This window comes from Labrus bergylta, chromosome 19, assembly GCF_963930695.1.
Source record: "Labrus bergylta chromosome 19, fLabBer1.1, whole genome shotgun sequence".
In the NCBI taxonomy this organism is placed as follows: Eukaryota; Metazoa; Chordata; class Actinopteri; order Labriformes; family Labridae; genus Labrus; species Labrus bergylta.
In genome coordinates this window covers 1,337,227-1,352,348 of record NC_089213.1, presented here as the reverse complement: position 1 = coordinate 1,352,348, position 15,122 = coordinate 1,337,227, and the positions used below count along the sequence as shown (strand labels likewise).

At 43.8% G+C, this 15,122-nt stretch overlaps 1 protein-coding gene across 1 annotated transcript in view; it reads right to left on the bottom strand.

Annotated features, from left to right (window-relative positions):
* The window catches only part of clcn1a (chloride channel, voltage-sensitive 1a), a 38,333-nt gene that overhangs the window by 17,233 nt on the left and 5,978 nt on the right, over positions 1-15,122 (bottom strand). Inside the window, exons 2-13 of the mRNA XM_065948102.1 lie at positions 11,744-12,035; positions 11,430-11,561; positions 11,136-11,264; positions 10,483-10,616; positions 10,305-10,382; positions 10,097-10,175; positions 9,806-9,931; positions 9,251-9,335; positions 8,417-8,518; positions 8,167-8,251; positions 4,792-4,947; positions 331-400 (exon numbers count right to left, since the gene is read on the bottom strand). Coding sequence (XP_065804174.1) covers positions 331-400; positions 4,792-4,947; positions 8,167-8,251; positions 8,417-8,518; positions 9,251-9,335; positions 9,806-9,931; positions 10,097-10,175; positions 10,305-10,382; positions 10,483-10,616; positions 11,136-11,264; positions 11,430-11,561; positions 11,744-12,035 — 1,468 coding nt within the window. The remainder of the gene's footprint in view (positions 1-330; positions 401-4,791; positions 4,948-8,166; positions 8,252-8,416; positions 8,519-9,250; positions 9,336-9,805; positions 9,932-10,096; positions 10,176-10,304; positions 10,383-10,482; positions 10,617-11,135; positions 11,265-11,429; positions 11,562-11,743; positions 12,036-15,122) is intronic.

Below are 15,122 nucleotides of genomic sequence, written 5' to 3'. Positions count from 1 at the left end.
ATAACCCGGCAGATCCAGCTTATTCATTTGAAGTTGTTTACGGCTGTAATGATGAATATTTTAAAGTGAAGCACTGGTAAAGGTCACGCTCCAAAAAGCATTTCACTCTGCATAAACATCAGATGAACTGCAAACTGCAGAGAAACACCGATTTCTAAAATGTTGATGACAATAACAAGAAACTCATTTCTCATGAACATACGTGTGACTAAGTCAGAAAATAACTGAACGACGGAGCAAACGAGGATTTATAGATTATGTTTTTGCATCACTGCCCAACCTTGCAGCCCATTTTAAATAGTCAGTTTAACACTTCTTTACGTTGCTCACCCAGTATGAAGACAGGCATGAAGGCCCCGGATGGAATGGGCATGGCGGTGGCCACAGCAGACATCCAGAACTGCAAGACAACAAATGTGGGAAAATATTCAGACAAAAGAAACTGAGTTAAAATGTTCTTAAACCTGATGTGAGAAACCAGCTGTGGACAGAATCCAAATATAGACAAGTTTTTTTTTTTTTTTTACAGCTCTATAATTCCACAACTCATTTAGAAGACACTTTTGTTTACACATCAGAGAGTAAGAACAACACAGGCAAAGATCAAGAGGAGGAAACAACGTGCACACAAACAGCTTTAAGTCTGATCAGACACACAGGTGCTGACAGGAAGTGCACTGCCAGCCTCACACCAGCCTCTTATGAGAATTTAAATCCAATCAGCATCATCATCATTAAGGTGGTACGTGTTCATAAAGAGCTGGGTCTTTATCTTTTTCTTAAAGGTGCAGAGGGACTCTGCAGATGGAATGGAGTTTGGTGTTTCGTTCCACCACCGGGGGGCGACAGAGGAGAGGAGGACCCTGTTGTGAAGACCTGGATGGTGCTTTCCAGTTTATAACTCCTCTGTCTGAACGTGAGTGGAGAGGGGTTGGAGGTGTGTCTCTGGAGGAGAGCGGAGGCTTCAGTATGGAGGAGGCGTGGCCAAACATAAAGTTTGTTTTGGTTTCATGCTGGAGCTCAAGGGCGCCATCTACTGGATCAAAAAGTCTTCCTTTAATGAGGTTGAACTTTGTGTTTAAACTTCATCTGTGTTTCTGTTCTCAGCTTAACGAGCTAAACAACTCAATCAAGGCATCACGAGCTCACCTCTGCTCCTCTGCCCACCTGCTGTTCACATTTTGTTTCTGGAGGTTAACGACCACACACTAATTAGATCCTCTCAAAGACGCTGTGTTGTGATGTAGAGGCGCTCGTCCAAACCCTTGTTTTGTCTAAATTTGCATTTGAGTGGAAGAAAAACAAAATCTGTTTCGTCACAGCTTGATGAGAAGTGGAGATTCTTGGAAATGTGTTTCTGTGTGGGAGGGAGGGGATTGAATCACCCCGGGGTGTCCTTGAGCAAGGCACTTAATCAGCAGCTGCTCCAGAGGACGGCGCTGTAGCTGCACCGAGTGGCTCGTGAGGCGTGGGGGAAAAGATCAAATGTGGAAACTCCTCTGCAGCACAAATTCATGCTGAACGTTCAAATGTCACTTAAAGTGTTTGTCTCCAAACAGATATCTGCATTCATCAGAGTTTCACTTAGAAATAGCTCAGCTGATAATACATGCTGGGCTACCTCCTTCTGATTGGAAGGGATCGGGAGAAAACACCACATTACCATTTTAACAGTCTGGATTACCATTGTACACATCATCTGTCATCCTCGTTTGAGGACTTAATTACTGTGGTACAAGATAGAAGCTCATTAGCATGTCAGTCACAGGACGGCTGCCATCCTGATGACAAGAGGAGCGAGCTCACTGTCGTCTCCTCTCGTCTTCATCGGGACAGAAACGCACACATTCAGCGAGCTCTTCAATCAGTCACAAATCCTCAAGAGGAACAGTCGGATTCAGAGTCAGCACCACTGTGTGAAAATATGTAAGACATTTGTTTTTTTGGGGTGTGGGGGGTATAGGACAGCTGGAGAGAGACAGGAAATGTTAGGAGGAGAGAGAGAGGGGGGGGATGACTTGCAGGAAAAAGCAGAGGTCAGATTCAAACCCACGACCGCTGTGATTACCTCCATACATGGGGCGTGGTGCAACATAACCACTAGGCTATCGGCGCCCAGAGAAATATAGTTTTAATTAGATTAAATACAGATGTTACGTCAAGTGAAAGCAACTTACAGACAGGTGAGCCAAAGAACAACGTCTCAGACTAGTGATCAATGATACCTGAATCTTAATTGGGAATCAATAACAAATTTAAATCAATAAGACAGAATATATATTGTGATACTCTTCATGAAACCAGTAGAGGGGGCTATTGGCTTCTTTTGTTGGGCGTCAGAATGTGACCAAGAAATGGCGGAAACAAGTAAAGATTTAGAGCTTGAGAAAGCTTCCTGTTTTAAAGCGGGCGGAGTCAAAGCAAGGTGAGAAGACAAAACAAACACAGTGAGCTAAAGAGCGCCTACATTTGAACAGAAGAGCTGGTGAACATATTCACAGATTTATCATGCTATTGTTTTTGCTACACTACAATATATCCAACTAGCAAACACTTTATAAGACGATCTTTAGTTTTAATTCAGTCAGAGAGAGAAAGTCTCATCCAATCAGAGACAGAGGTAAGAAGAGAGAGGCAACATGACATGAGGAGGATCCAGACAGCGTGTGTGTGTGTGTGTGTGTGTGTGTGTGTGTGTGTGTGTGTGTTGTGAGAGGACTTTTACCAGCCAGCTGCTCTCAGTTTTGGTTGAATCGAGTTTTCTCTGCAGGCAGTCGTTCTGCTCGGCTGAGAAACACCCAGCTGAACTAATGCAGAGTGTGACGCTGAGCGACGGCCTCTAATGTTCTGTTGACGAGTTTATTTATTTTGTATTTCTGCCCAATTTAACTTCAGATGGTGCAGAAAAACTGACTGAGCATACCTCCAAAACAGAAACATGGATTAGTCCAAGCGTGAAGGGGTGAAAAACACTACCCTCGTTTGTTCTTCGGTTAAACTAAAATCTCGAGATGAGGAGATAAATCTATGGACGGTAAACACATCTTGGTTTTCCATTCTAGATGTGAGTCCATTAAAATTCCCTCTCCTGTGGTGGAGGTTAGTGATTTCAGTTTCAGGTTTTTTGGAGATGTAAGTTGAACGACAGATTGTATTTCCCCCCAGAATGACGTCACACCCGAGTTAACCGCGTTCCAGTTACAAGTCAGACGAGCAACATGGACGCCTCCAGGAGCACCTTTGTATTGTTAGTTAATACCTGACGTTATCAACACATGACGTGATAGTTTCAAGCTAAAATAACATAACAACATGTCCACAGATAGAACCTGCACAATACTTTCGGTGTGATTGATTTCATTACTCTTGGACTAATCTGCTTATAAATACATAAATTATAACTTAAACCGAACTGTTGATGCACGTAGCAGCTCAGAGTTTCAAAGTTGGAATTCTGACTTCAGGGGGGGCGTTCCTGATGACCTATCAAACCAGCATTGGAGTTTCCTACTTCCAAGATCAAAGGGAACTCACAATTAATCAAGACTTATGAGAGCTTCAACCAGGGACAGACTCACATCCTGACACAGAGGCCGAACACACACAGATCTTGAGAGAGACTAAAAGCAAACACTGGCAGGAACAGAGCTTTGTGTCATTCAACTTCCATGTGAATGGAAAAAGTTTGATTACAGAGAAAGTAATCCACTGTAAAAGTTCCTCTCTGTTCCCTGCTTGAGCCCTCGATTTTCAGCAAACAGGAGGCAGCAACAGCTCGGTGCTGCTTTCTGCAGCAGCCAACAGATAGTAGGCGGGTCAGGTCTCAAGAGTATTCAAAGACCCGACTTTGTCTGTTTGAGTTTTTCATACATTAAACACTTGAACTCAGAATCTCTGGTCACACCATTTCTAAATGAAGAGCAGCTCTGTGGGAGGAGAGATTGACAGAAACGCAGAGCAGGAATGACTCTCATGAGTCCAAACACGAGTACATCAAGCGTGGATTTCAAAACAGCTTTGATTTTTAGAGACATGTATTTGTCTTTTGATTACATTTCATGTCAATCTGACAGCTTTAGTTTGCTGGTTATCATCATTTTAGGAAAAGGCACTACATTAACAAATCAGTGGAAGAGTATACGAGTGTGTGCAGGTCGCTCTGGAGATCCTGATAGATCCACTTTGTTCACCTGTGTGACTCACAGGATGAATAGTTTTGTCCATTTTCTGCTATTTCACAGTCAAACAAGTCCGAAAACAGATTTGTCTACATGTTGTAATAACAACAGAGACAGATAACAACTGTAACTCTCCAGTGTGTGTGTGTGTGTGTGTGTGTGTGTGTGTGTGTGTGTGTGTGTGTGTGTGTGTGTGTGTGTGTGTGTGTGTGTGCAGCTGCTTCAAGAAAACACAAGAAGGCTCGAGCCGCTGGCAGCTTGCCCAGACTGCTGACCTTGGACAGGAAGAAAAGGAGCAAGACAAAGACACACACACACACACACACACACACACACACACACACAGATGTCCCTGTCACCAACACACAACATGAGTGACCTGCAACAAACGCCCCTGACGAGGAAGAGGAGGATGACGAAAATGCTGACGCAAGGTGGAGCCAGCTTCACACCCACACAAACTGTCTCACACTTCCACACCCACACAGACAAACACACATGTATAATCCAAAGAAACACTGACACACAGTTAACAACACACAAGCACCTAAACATTCCATCACACACACACACACACACACACACACACACACACACACACAGAGCGACAGACCTTCATGATTAAGAAGAGGAGGAGGACGATGAAGACGCTGACATCAGGGTGCACCCAGGCGATGGAGCGGCCCAGACCGATCGGGGGAGGAGATCCGGAGATCTTTGTCCATGTGAAGTTGTCAAACAGAGAGCTGATGCACTCCCTGGGCATCAGCTGGAGAGGGGGGGAGAAGAGGGGGAGAGGGAATGACAGAAAGGTAAAAAGCAGAGGGAGGAGAAAATAATCACAGAATAAGAGATAACAGAAGTATCACAGAGGAAGAGAGGGGGGAGAAAAGAGGTAAAGTGGGTAAACGAGGAGGATGAGAAGAAAGGATTAGAGGAGGAAGTGGAGAAGATGTGAGGAAGGAAACTGGAGACAGAGAAGTAGGAGACGGGGGAGGACAAGAAGGATGGGGAAAAGAAGAACAAGGCCTGTCTCCACTAACGAGTGGCAGCGCCAATTTTCTGTACAAAACCCGATGTCGTTCAGCGTTTCAGGACTCAGCGTCCTTAACGCACAGAGGCCCCCGGGCGTCATCTGTTTTTCTGATCATAGCGCTCTCGGTTGAAAATGATTCAACTTTTGGAACACCACCACACTCATCAGAATCAAGACGGGGCATTATATCTGATATCAACCCCGTCAACTACAATGACAAAGTCCATTCCTTTACACTGTATTTATGTTTTCTTAGTGAAAATGTCCTTAAATTAAAACCTAGTGACAGTAGAGGCAGACTGAAGCGAGGTGGTGGGTTGCTGCCAGCGTTAGTGGACACAGGTCTTTAAGCAGGATATGAACGTGTGACAGGAGGAGGTGAGGAGAAATTTAGGATAATGAGAAAGATAAAAAGGAGAGAGGTGATATAAAAGAGATAAGGAGGAGAGTGAATGAAGGTTAACGACTGATAGTGGAAGAAAAGAGAAAGGGAATAACGCAGAAAATTGGAGGGCAAAAAAAAAATGAAGGGAGGAAGAAGTGAATGAGATAAACAGGCAGAGAGTCATCCAGAAATCTGCAGGCAGACGGGTACGTGTGGCCCGGTCCAATGACTCATTCTCTTTAGATGACTCATGAATGACTAATTCACTTTTTGCTCCTTCATGCTCCTAGATGCTTCTGAATCTGCTCACAGGCACACGCTGCAAAACATCTGCAAAACATCTCCGCAGCACATACATCATTTTGAAATTCTATATTTTTTATACATTCATTTGGAGCTGATGTTGAATAGAAAACCCTGAAATCTGAAATCCACGGCTCAGTGTGTGAGTGAAGAGTTGAAGATGAGCGCTGTGACAGACTGCTGTTGGTACAGACGGAGCAGGATGTAATAATAGGCTTTCCTGCACCGTTTTTTGAAGTAGCGGGTTCACGTCTGGTTCACACTCCACCTAGCAGTTAATCTCCTCTCACTGCTGCTGCTGCTTCTTCTGAACACTGTGTCATCAAGTTGGATTGGAAGGATTTAATTCTCCCAAAAGCAACATGAACCCTTTTAATGGGGGAATGAACCTTTCTACACATGTTTTTATGAACCTAAAGTGAAATGATGTAAATGTAGATATAAGTCCTCTGCCTGCTCTCTTTAAGAATGCCTCAGGTTTGTTATAGTGAGACTGTGAGTGTGAGAATTTCTACACACCGAGGGCACAAAGAAGAAGAAACATGTTCAAGTGTTGCTGACTGCACACAGACGGATACGCGTGTACCCACAGAAGGATTTTAAAACACACACCTTGTTCACACTAAGTGGTTTATTTTGAGCGTGTGTGAAACACATGATTAGCTCTCAGCTCTGGGTGTTTTCAAACGTGGCGGTCTGAGCTCCACCTGAAGACTCCGACAGCACAGACGACTGCAGGCGTGAAGCTTCTGTTCTTGTAGAAATACCAACAATGACTTCACAGCGAGGCCGCAGATGCAGTATGAACATTGTGATGGTGTTCAGTATATGTACCGTAAAATCCAGAATATAAGACGCACAGGTATGTAAGACGAACTCTGTTTTTGAAGGTCTCTAACAGAGAGAAAGTTTAAACTGTCGTCCTGCGTCATGATTTCTATCATGTTCAGTGAAATCTACATTGTTCAGTTTCTGTGCAGCTGTGTCTCTCTTTTAGGTCAGTCTGTTTTCACTTTGTGGAGTTTGCTCTCCTAATAGCTACAGATTATTATTTATCATGTCAGGTGGTGAGCAGTGTGTGATGGTGGCGGCTGTATCCGCGGTAATGACGGCGCATGTGTCAGAATTTTATACTGGTATATTTGTCCCACCAGTGTTTGAGACGGAGCCAACTTTTTAGATGAAAAGTATTGGAAGTGCGTCTTATACACCGGGCTTCACGGTATGTTCTGTTTGGTCTCACAGGAAGCAGCTGTGAGGAACCTTCATGTTCTGATGATTTTGGAGGCTTTCCTACAAATTTGTTGGTTTCAAAAAAATGTGGAATCAAAAATGATCAAAGTGTTGAACGTTTTGACAACCTTAGTTTTTAAAGTTGAAGTTCTTAGATATAGTACAAAGCTGCCTTAACCCTAACCCTAAACTCTTAATACTGAACTATAAGTGGCTAACCTCCCACTCACTAACTCTACCAGGGGAATGTAAACAAAGGCTCTTCTGGTTTTGTGACTCAGACTCCTCCCAGCAGTGACAGGCATTAAAGAAAACGTGCATCTCCTCTTTAAGGTCATGTAGAGACATCAGCTTTAAACCGAGACGGCCTCATATTAACGTTAAGTAACACAGCTCACATCCTGAATGTGAATCCAAACTATTAAAAACATCAAGGCGTCCCACTTTATGTAACCTGCTGTCCCACTTTACCAAACACACACACATGAACGTGGCTTTGGGCAAACTGTGCAGGACTGGATTTGAACAACATGAATTCCTTTGAGCTTCTTACACACATAAGTGAATTCATCCCGGCACATTAATGCCACTGTCACTTCAAAGCTGTTTGTCCCTCAAATGTTCAAATGTTCAGTGGCTCCCTGCGGCGCCGAGAGGTCGCAGTTGGAAAATGTTTTTGCCAAACATCCTGTGAAGCAGCATCAGGCAGGCTAATATTCATCACATGTGGTCTGTGATGAGGCTTTTAGCAAACACGTCTTAAAGAGGCAGCTCTCTTGTTAGACTTGTCGATGGATTTCGGACGCCACACCGTCTTCCTTGTTGCTTTGGAAGCTTCTTCTACACACAGATCTGTGTTTGTTTGTTTTTTAAAAACATGTTGACTCGGGCCACTTCCTGTTTCTGTGCTGCTGGTGTTTACCTGAGCTGTATAAAAGCTGTGAGCATGCAGGTACAAACAGATGCACATGGCCTGTAGTCTTCTTTGTTTACATGAGGGACAGGAAGGATAACAAGACATGAACTCTGACCTCGCCCGCCATGAACTGTCCAAACCCTGGTGGGAAGGTCAAGGTGGCGATGACGAGAGTGACCACAGCAGGAAAGACGAGCCGGCTGCGAGGAGAGGAAGAAACAAAAAAAAAAGTGCAGACATCAGATTGATGAAAGTGATGTTGACTCAGAGTCTCCTCGACTGGTGATTCAAAATGGCCGACTTCAGCCAGGCAGCCCTTTAACAGCCTGCAGCTAACACTAAAGTGAAGACAAAGACAGACTCACTATTTGGTGAGGAAGCGGGTCATGGCGTTGGGTCGTCTCATGAACAGCACCACTTGTCTGTTGAGATAGACGAAGAAGGCGCCGAGGAACCCGCAGCAGATTCTGCAAAAACAGTTTCACTCTGCATGAGTCGAGGGATTCATCTTTTTTATTTGTACGCCGCGGTTTGTTTACACCGAGATAAGAGACAACGTGCGGTAAGCAGCACTGAAAACATCAGATGAGAGAAGGAACTAAACGTGTTGCAAAGTCACTGTTAGTAACATTCACAGAACATGTTGAGAGTCAGGCCTGCACTTTGTTAGAAAAACATGTTTTAATCATCAGTATTACAACAACGATGTGAAGCCTTTAACAGCCAATGAGAGCGTGAGTTGAAAGGAGGTGCCGCCCCCTGTTCTGACGGACAATTGTACGCGACTGTTCCAGTGACTGACATTTATATTAGCTAATCAAATTCTCAAAATATATATATGCTGCTTCTGTCAATACTTCAGGGTGATTTAAGTAGGAGGGATTAACCAAGAGAGGCTATGAGTCATGAGTTATTTGAAGGAAACAGACAGATCTATGTGAAGTCAGACATTGAGCGCCCCCATATAGTTAGACTGGAATGATCCTCATGCTCGACTGGAAGTTGACTGAGGCTCTGATGATCCTATTTCTCACTCAAAATAATAGTTTTCTCATTTATTGAGATAAATTCAGACTTCTGCGATATATTCATTGTGAATGTTCATAATGTGATACTAATGTCATTGCCATTCATTTTGCACACAAATGAAAATGCCGTCATGCAGTAAACGTCTTTCTCTCAATCTTCCAGTCGCTCACCCGATGATGGCGAAAGCCGGCAGCTCCTGCAGGTCAAAGGGGAAGTCCATGCGAAAGTTTGTCCTGAACAGAGCAGTGATGGTTACTGGAAGACAACAGGAAGAGGTTAAAGGGTTTTTTAACATCGTTATATAATGATCTACAGATCCTGGTGATGCTTAACATTTCAAAATCAAAACTACTAATATCGACTTTCATCTGCAGGGTGGATCCTACAGGACGAGGGAAACAGGTTTTACATCATTCAGGTATTTTTCACAACTTCCCTTCTTTGTGTTTCAAGGTTTAAAGACGTTAGCAGAATAAAATGAGCAGCGGTTATTGTCTTCATTGGTAATCTAAGTCATGCATGAGAATATCCTGCAGCTGCATGGTAGAGGACGCCATCTAGTGGAGAATGCATGACGTGCCTGCAGTGACTTCATCAAGCCAGCGTTACTAAAAACATCTGACAGTTTATGGGTGAAGACAAAGTTTCACATTAACCTCACATATAATAAGAAAAACATCTGCAAAGCTGTCATCATAATCAAATAATTATTTTTCCTTCCGTACCTGCATCTTTGTTGAACACAGATAAAACTCTGAAAATGAAGGCACTGAATGTGGCAGCGAAGTATCCTCTCCAGTAGTTTCTCACAGCAAAGTAGGTGGATGTGACCTCTATGCTGAAGAGCACGCCTGGTGAACAGAGAGAGACAACGAACAGGAAGTCAAACACTCTAAGAACTAACCATCAGATCAACTTTCTGTCAAATATCCAGCTTCTGGTTAAAGGCTGAAATACTTCAGTCACTAAACCTTTTATTCTGTGGGGGGAGAAGAAGATGGGAAAACGTTGTTTACCTCCAAGTGGAGTTCCAAAGCAGCAGCCCACACCTACAGCACAGCCCACTGTCAGGATGTCTGTGTAACAGTATGGATTCTACTGATCCAGAGAGGAGGAGGAAACAACATATAGATGAGGAATATCTCATGCAGTATACTTTTCTTTTTTTTTGTTTTACAAAGTTTGTTAAGATGTAAATGAAAAGGTTTCCTGACATCAGCTTACCTGATGAACTCCTGAAAAGAAGGACATGAACCTGCTGAGAACTGCTGCACAGATACTGGCAATGTGAACAAACGGGCCCTGAGTGGAGGAGAAGAGCTCGTCAGTGATTGGTCAGAATGAGCCTATTAACTGATACCTATACAATCCAGAAGGCCCAGTCTCATCGAGGGTCACCCACCTCTTTGCCGACTGGCATCCCGCTGCCCAGGGCAGCAGTCAGACCGATGACTTTGGCAACAAAGGCCTTGAGAGTTAAATATTCCTTTAGCACCACTCCTCTCAGGATGGTTTTTAACTCTGGGATGCCAGAACCTAAGACAGAAGGTGGAACACATTGTTCAGAAGAGAGGCAGGGATGGAGCAGGAAGCACTACACAACCTAAAATATCAAACTGCACCTTTTGAAATCTGTTGTTGCTTATTCACAAGTATTCATATCATGTAGAATATAGATTTGACAAAATGTGAAGCCAATGATTTTCTTTCCTCATGAAGCTGAGGGAAGTAATGATGCACCCTGGGGAGTTCAGGCTCTGCAGGGTTTCAGCCAATCAAATGTTAAAGGATCTGATTTCACTGATTAGCTGAGCTGAGGAGAACAATATTTTTGTAATTTGTTGGTCTATGAGTTTATTCCATGAGTTCCTCAGAGTTAACAGAGACTTTCTTTTAGTTTTTCTAAATGAACTCCATGACCCTAAAAACCCAAAGGGGATCCTGGCTTTCATACAAGTAGTCTGTCCAGTCTGCCTGGATTAAATCTACTGGGACAAAAAAAGCACAGAAAATAAGAGAACACAGGAAGAAGCATGAACATTACGGGGCACAGACCGATAGCTTGAGGAGCGACCAGGTGACAGAAGAGGGAGGAGAACAGGATGAAGATCAGAGGGTATGAAACCCATGCCAGGTACTGCAGGGGGATGTTCCCCTTCAGCTCCCCATAGATCCATTTATAGGCTGAAGGACGATGGGAGGAGGAAAGAAAACAAAAGAAAAAAGGAAATGCTAAAGAATGATGAAATAAAGAGAGACAGACGGAGAACAGGAAGTGCAGGAGGAAGACAGAAAGCTTCCTTTTCCCTAATGGCTCTCTGCAATGCATTGTGGGCTCTGCAGTCCTACCTTGCAGGCTCTTTGCGCTGGCATAGTCCATACTCCAGCTGACCAGCGCCATTGTGATGCCCAGCAGAACTAGGAAGATCCAGTCCTCTCCCAACCTGGTCACAAGGAATCTCTGGACCCGTGCGATGCAGTCTGACAGAGAATAAAAAAACATGAAGAAGTCACGCAGCAGTCTGCAGTGTTCATCTCTAATTTCCTTTTCCTGCAGGATTGTGTTCACTTTTTGTCTGCAATCTTTGCTCTTTGCTGCTGTAACACTGTACATTTCCCCGTTGTGGGATAAATAACGGATTATCTTATCTTATCTTGCTCACCTCTACATTTGGAGTAGGAGCGTTTCTTCTTTATAGAGGATGTGATGTCAGGTTCGGCTGTAAGCTCCTCAGCAGGCTCCGCCTCCATGTTGGATTGGCGCCTGTTCCTCTGTTTGCTGTAAAAGCTGTGCCGACCGTGGTATCCGTTTTGTCCATGACCACGGCGGCCATGCCGTGTCCTCCCGTGGCTGCGGGGATGATTGCCATGTTTTTTGATCTGTCTCTCTGTCAGCAGGCGTGTGGCCTCCCGTCTGCCCGAGCCTCCTTGGTGCTCTTGGTACTCCCCATAGAGCTGTCAATTAAATCAGTACATAAACTCATCAATCAGTGAGGACAGAGGAGAACTAATCATATGATCATCTGTTGATTAGAGCCTGTTTCACAAACACGGGAAACAGCAGCTGTCAATCAGTACAACGTCGGCATAGATGGTTTCAAAATAAAATGATGCTTTTAATTTAAAAACTCCTGCACACAGCTCCCCTGCTGTTGTGTAATCACAGATAAAACTACATTAACTATCAGGGGCTGGGAAACACAATCTATTCACATAAGTATCAGGACTTAATTAGACAGGTTAAAGGCTTTATATGTGATGTTTTGATCCAGCAGATGTCGCCCTTGAGCTCCAGCATGAAACCAAAACAACTCGCGCTGCATTGTTGTGTTAGCATGCTAATGCTAGTGATCTTTATTATGCTGGTATCTTCACACTGCATGTAAATTGACCTGAAATGAGCGTGATCTAGAAACACAGTTAAGCAGTGAGTACAGTATGTTATTCTTCTTTTCTCTAGTCCCTCAATTAAACAACTTTTATACACGAGGGGAGGAGTCAGCCGGCCGTCCGGGCGATGTAAACAAAGTGAAGATAGGACTCTGAAAACTCTGAAAACATCACAGACAGTGGGACTCGGGTGTTACACCCACTGTAGACAGTCATGACTCACAGAGTTATTTTCAGAGGAGATACTTGATTTCTACATTTAAGTGTGAAAAATCACAAATAAAGACTTTAACACAATATATATTTAAGGGGATAAACAATCATGACATCATATCCGTTTACAGAAGAGCCGACGTGAAGGAAGAAATAACAGATGGTGCATATCTTGTTTTCTTAAAAGTCCAGTTTGCATAATAAGTCATATTTAGACTGCTGTTACAAAGCGTGATGTTTACGCCCCTGTGGCGTTTCACCTTCAATATGACGGAGACATAATGCGGGGACTAAGTGATCCCACCTCTGTGCCATGTTCGGAGGTAGTAACAGAGGTGTGACGGGGGCGAGATGAGATCAGTGGATCAGAGAGCAGGGCTGTGTGTTAGTGCATATCTGACTGTGTGTGTATGTGGAGCTCCTGCAGTGCTGTTCTTTTCCAAGCTTTTGCTGCGCTGTAATGAAATGTGAATTCAGACCTGGACACCAATATCGCATTGTTGCACAGTCGATATGAATGTCTTAAGACGGCGGAGCTGCATTAATAGTTGTGCACCAAAGAGTAGTGATAAATCAGAACCAAATCATATCGTCCAAGCCCGGTTAACTAACATGCAGTTGTGAGTTTTGGAGAACTACTCAAAGTTGCAACTGACATGCACCCATATGATTCATGCAGCATGACAAATAACTGCTACCAGAAGATTGACAACACGTTCTGAGGTATACAAATGTCAGAAATAAACACGTCCAGGTAGTCCCTGGGCATATGGGAATGCAGAGTGTGAGAGTACTCTCTGTTTGGCACCCTGACAGAAATGAGTCCATTTTATAAATAGAAGAAGAAACCACGTGTTGACCCAAACAGCTCTAATGGAAGCGGAAACACGGGCTCTGCCTCCAGATTTATCACCTCCTGTCTGGACAGACTCCATGAAAATTGCCTGGGCGACCCGGGGGAAGAGATTAATTCTCTTCTCTGGTTCATTCTGTCACCGTCACAAATATCTCTTTCTGTAGAGGATGGCCTCGAGCATTTGTTCCATCCTGTTCTTTCAACCCAAAGAGATCTCATGTGCTTCCCGCTCATCTTTCTGTAGGTCAAATCTGGAATATAAGTCACAGCGGTGTAAAGACGCAGACTGTTCTGGAGCCGCCTCAGACATAATTTATCGGCTAAAGAGTGGAAGAGTCACAGATCTCTGATGATCAGCAGCTTAATTTTGAGTTTTGAGACACTAGCAGCACTAAGGGCCTGTGTCGTCCACTAACACTGTTGTAGGCGATGTCAGTGTCAGCGCTCACAACGTCCGTTTCAGAGCACGCCTCCTCAACGGAGCGTATTGACTGAAGTTAACCTCCACCTTCCTCTTCGCTGTCAGCAGCAGCAGCTTCATACCTGGAAACTGCTCCCTTGAAAAAGGCGAGTCGGATTAGTGTCTCCTCTGTCATTGTTGTTGACAAAGCTGATATCAGAAGTCCCGCCCCTTCTTGATTTTGATTAGTCATTGATGGATGAAGCGACGTTTAGAGCGCAGCGTTGTTCCAAAGGATGAACTTTTTTTTTGACACAGGCCACATTACATATCATGAGTGATTTTTTTTTTTTAAATAAACATAAGTTAGCCATCCAACTGGGGGGGTTTCGACATGCAGCAACCTATGGTCGCTATGACCACCGTTGACCGACCTTTGACTCCTTTAACAAATGTCATTCCCCATTCTCGCTCTCCTCGCTTCTTAACTACATATCTTAATAAAGGCAACAACAAAAAAAGCCCATTATTAAACCTTTAAAATGTTTTTAAAAACCGGTACACTCTGCAGCACAAATATAAAAGGAGGGGCCGTGTGTATTGTTTGTACATCAGCAGCACACAATGCAGCTCCAGGAATACAAGTGACAGGGTGGTAAGTAGTGTCTGGTGTGGACACTTTGAACGGCCGAGCTGTAACCTTTCATCAGCTTCTAATTTAGTTTGTTCATGGACAGATGGGAGTGATGGATGGATGGATTTACACACACGCACACACACATTTCCACTCACACATTTATGTGAGCACATAAGGTGATGCGAAACTCGATCTCCATTATACACAACGTGCTGTCACTGAATGCCAACGCACACGCCACGGCCTTAAACAATGGCCGCCTTAGATGTCTGAATTAGGCGGGACGTGATGATGCTTTAATGTTAAACACAAAACATTGTCCTGACTACAGAGAGAACAGTTTTCATTTATGAGAGAGAACTTAATAAAAGTTTATTGAACTTTTAAAAACAATACTCCCTGAGTTCTCAGGAAGGGGGGGGGGGTGTAAATGCTGCAAGGACATTACACACAAAGCACACACACACACACACACACAACTGCACTGAAAAGAGGTCGACTATCACCTTACCATAAAATATTACCAGACGGATACATGACACTGTC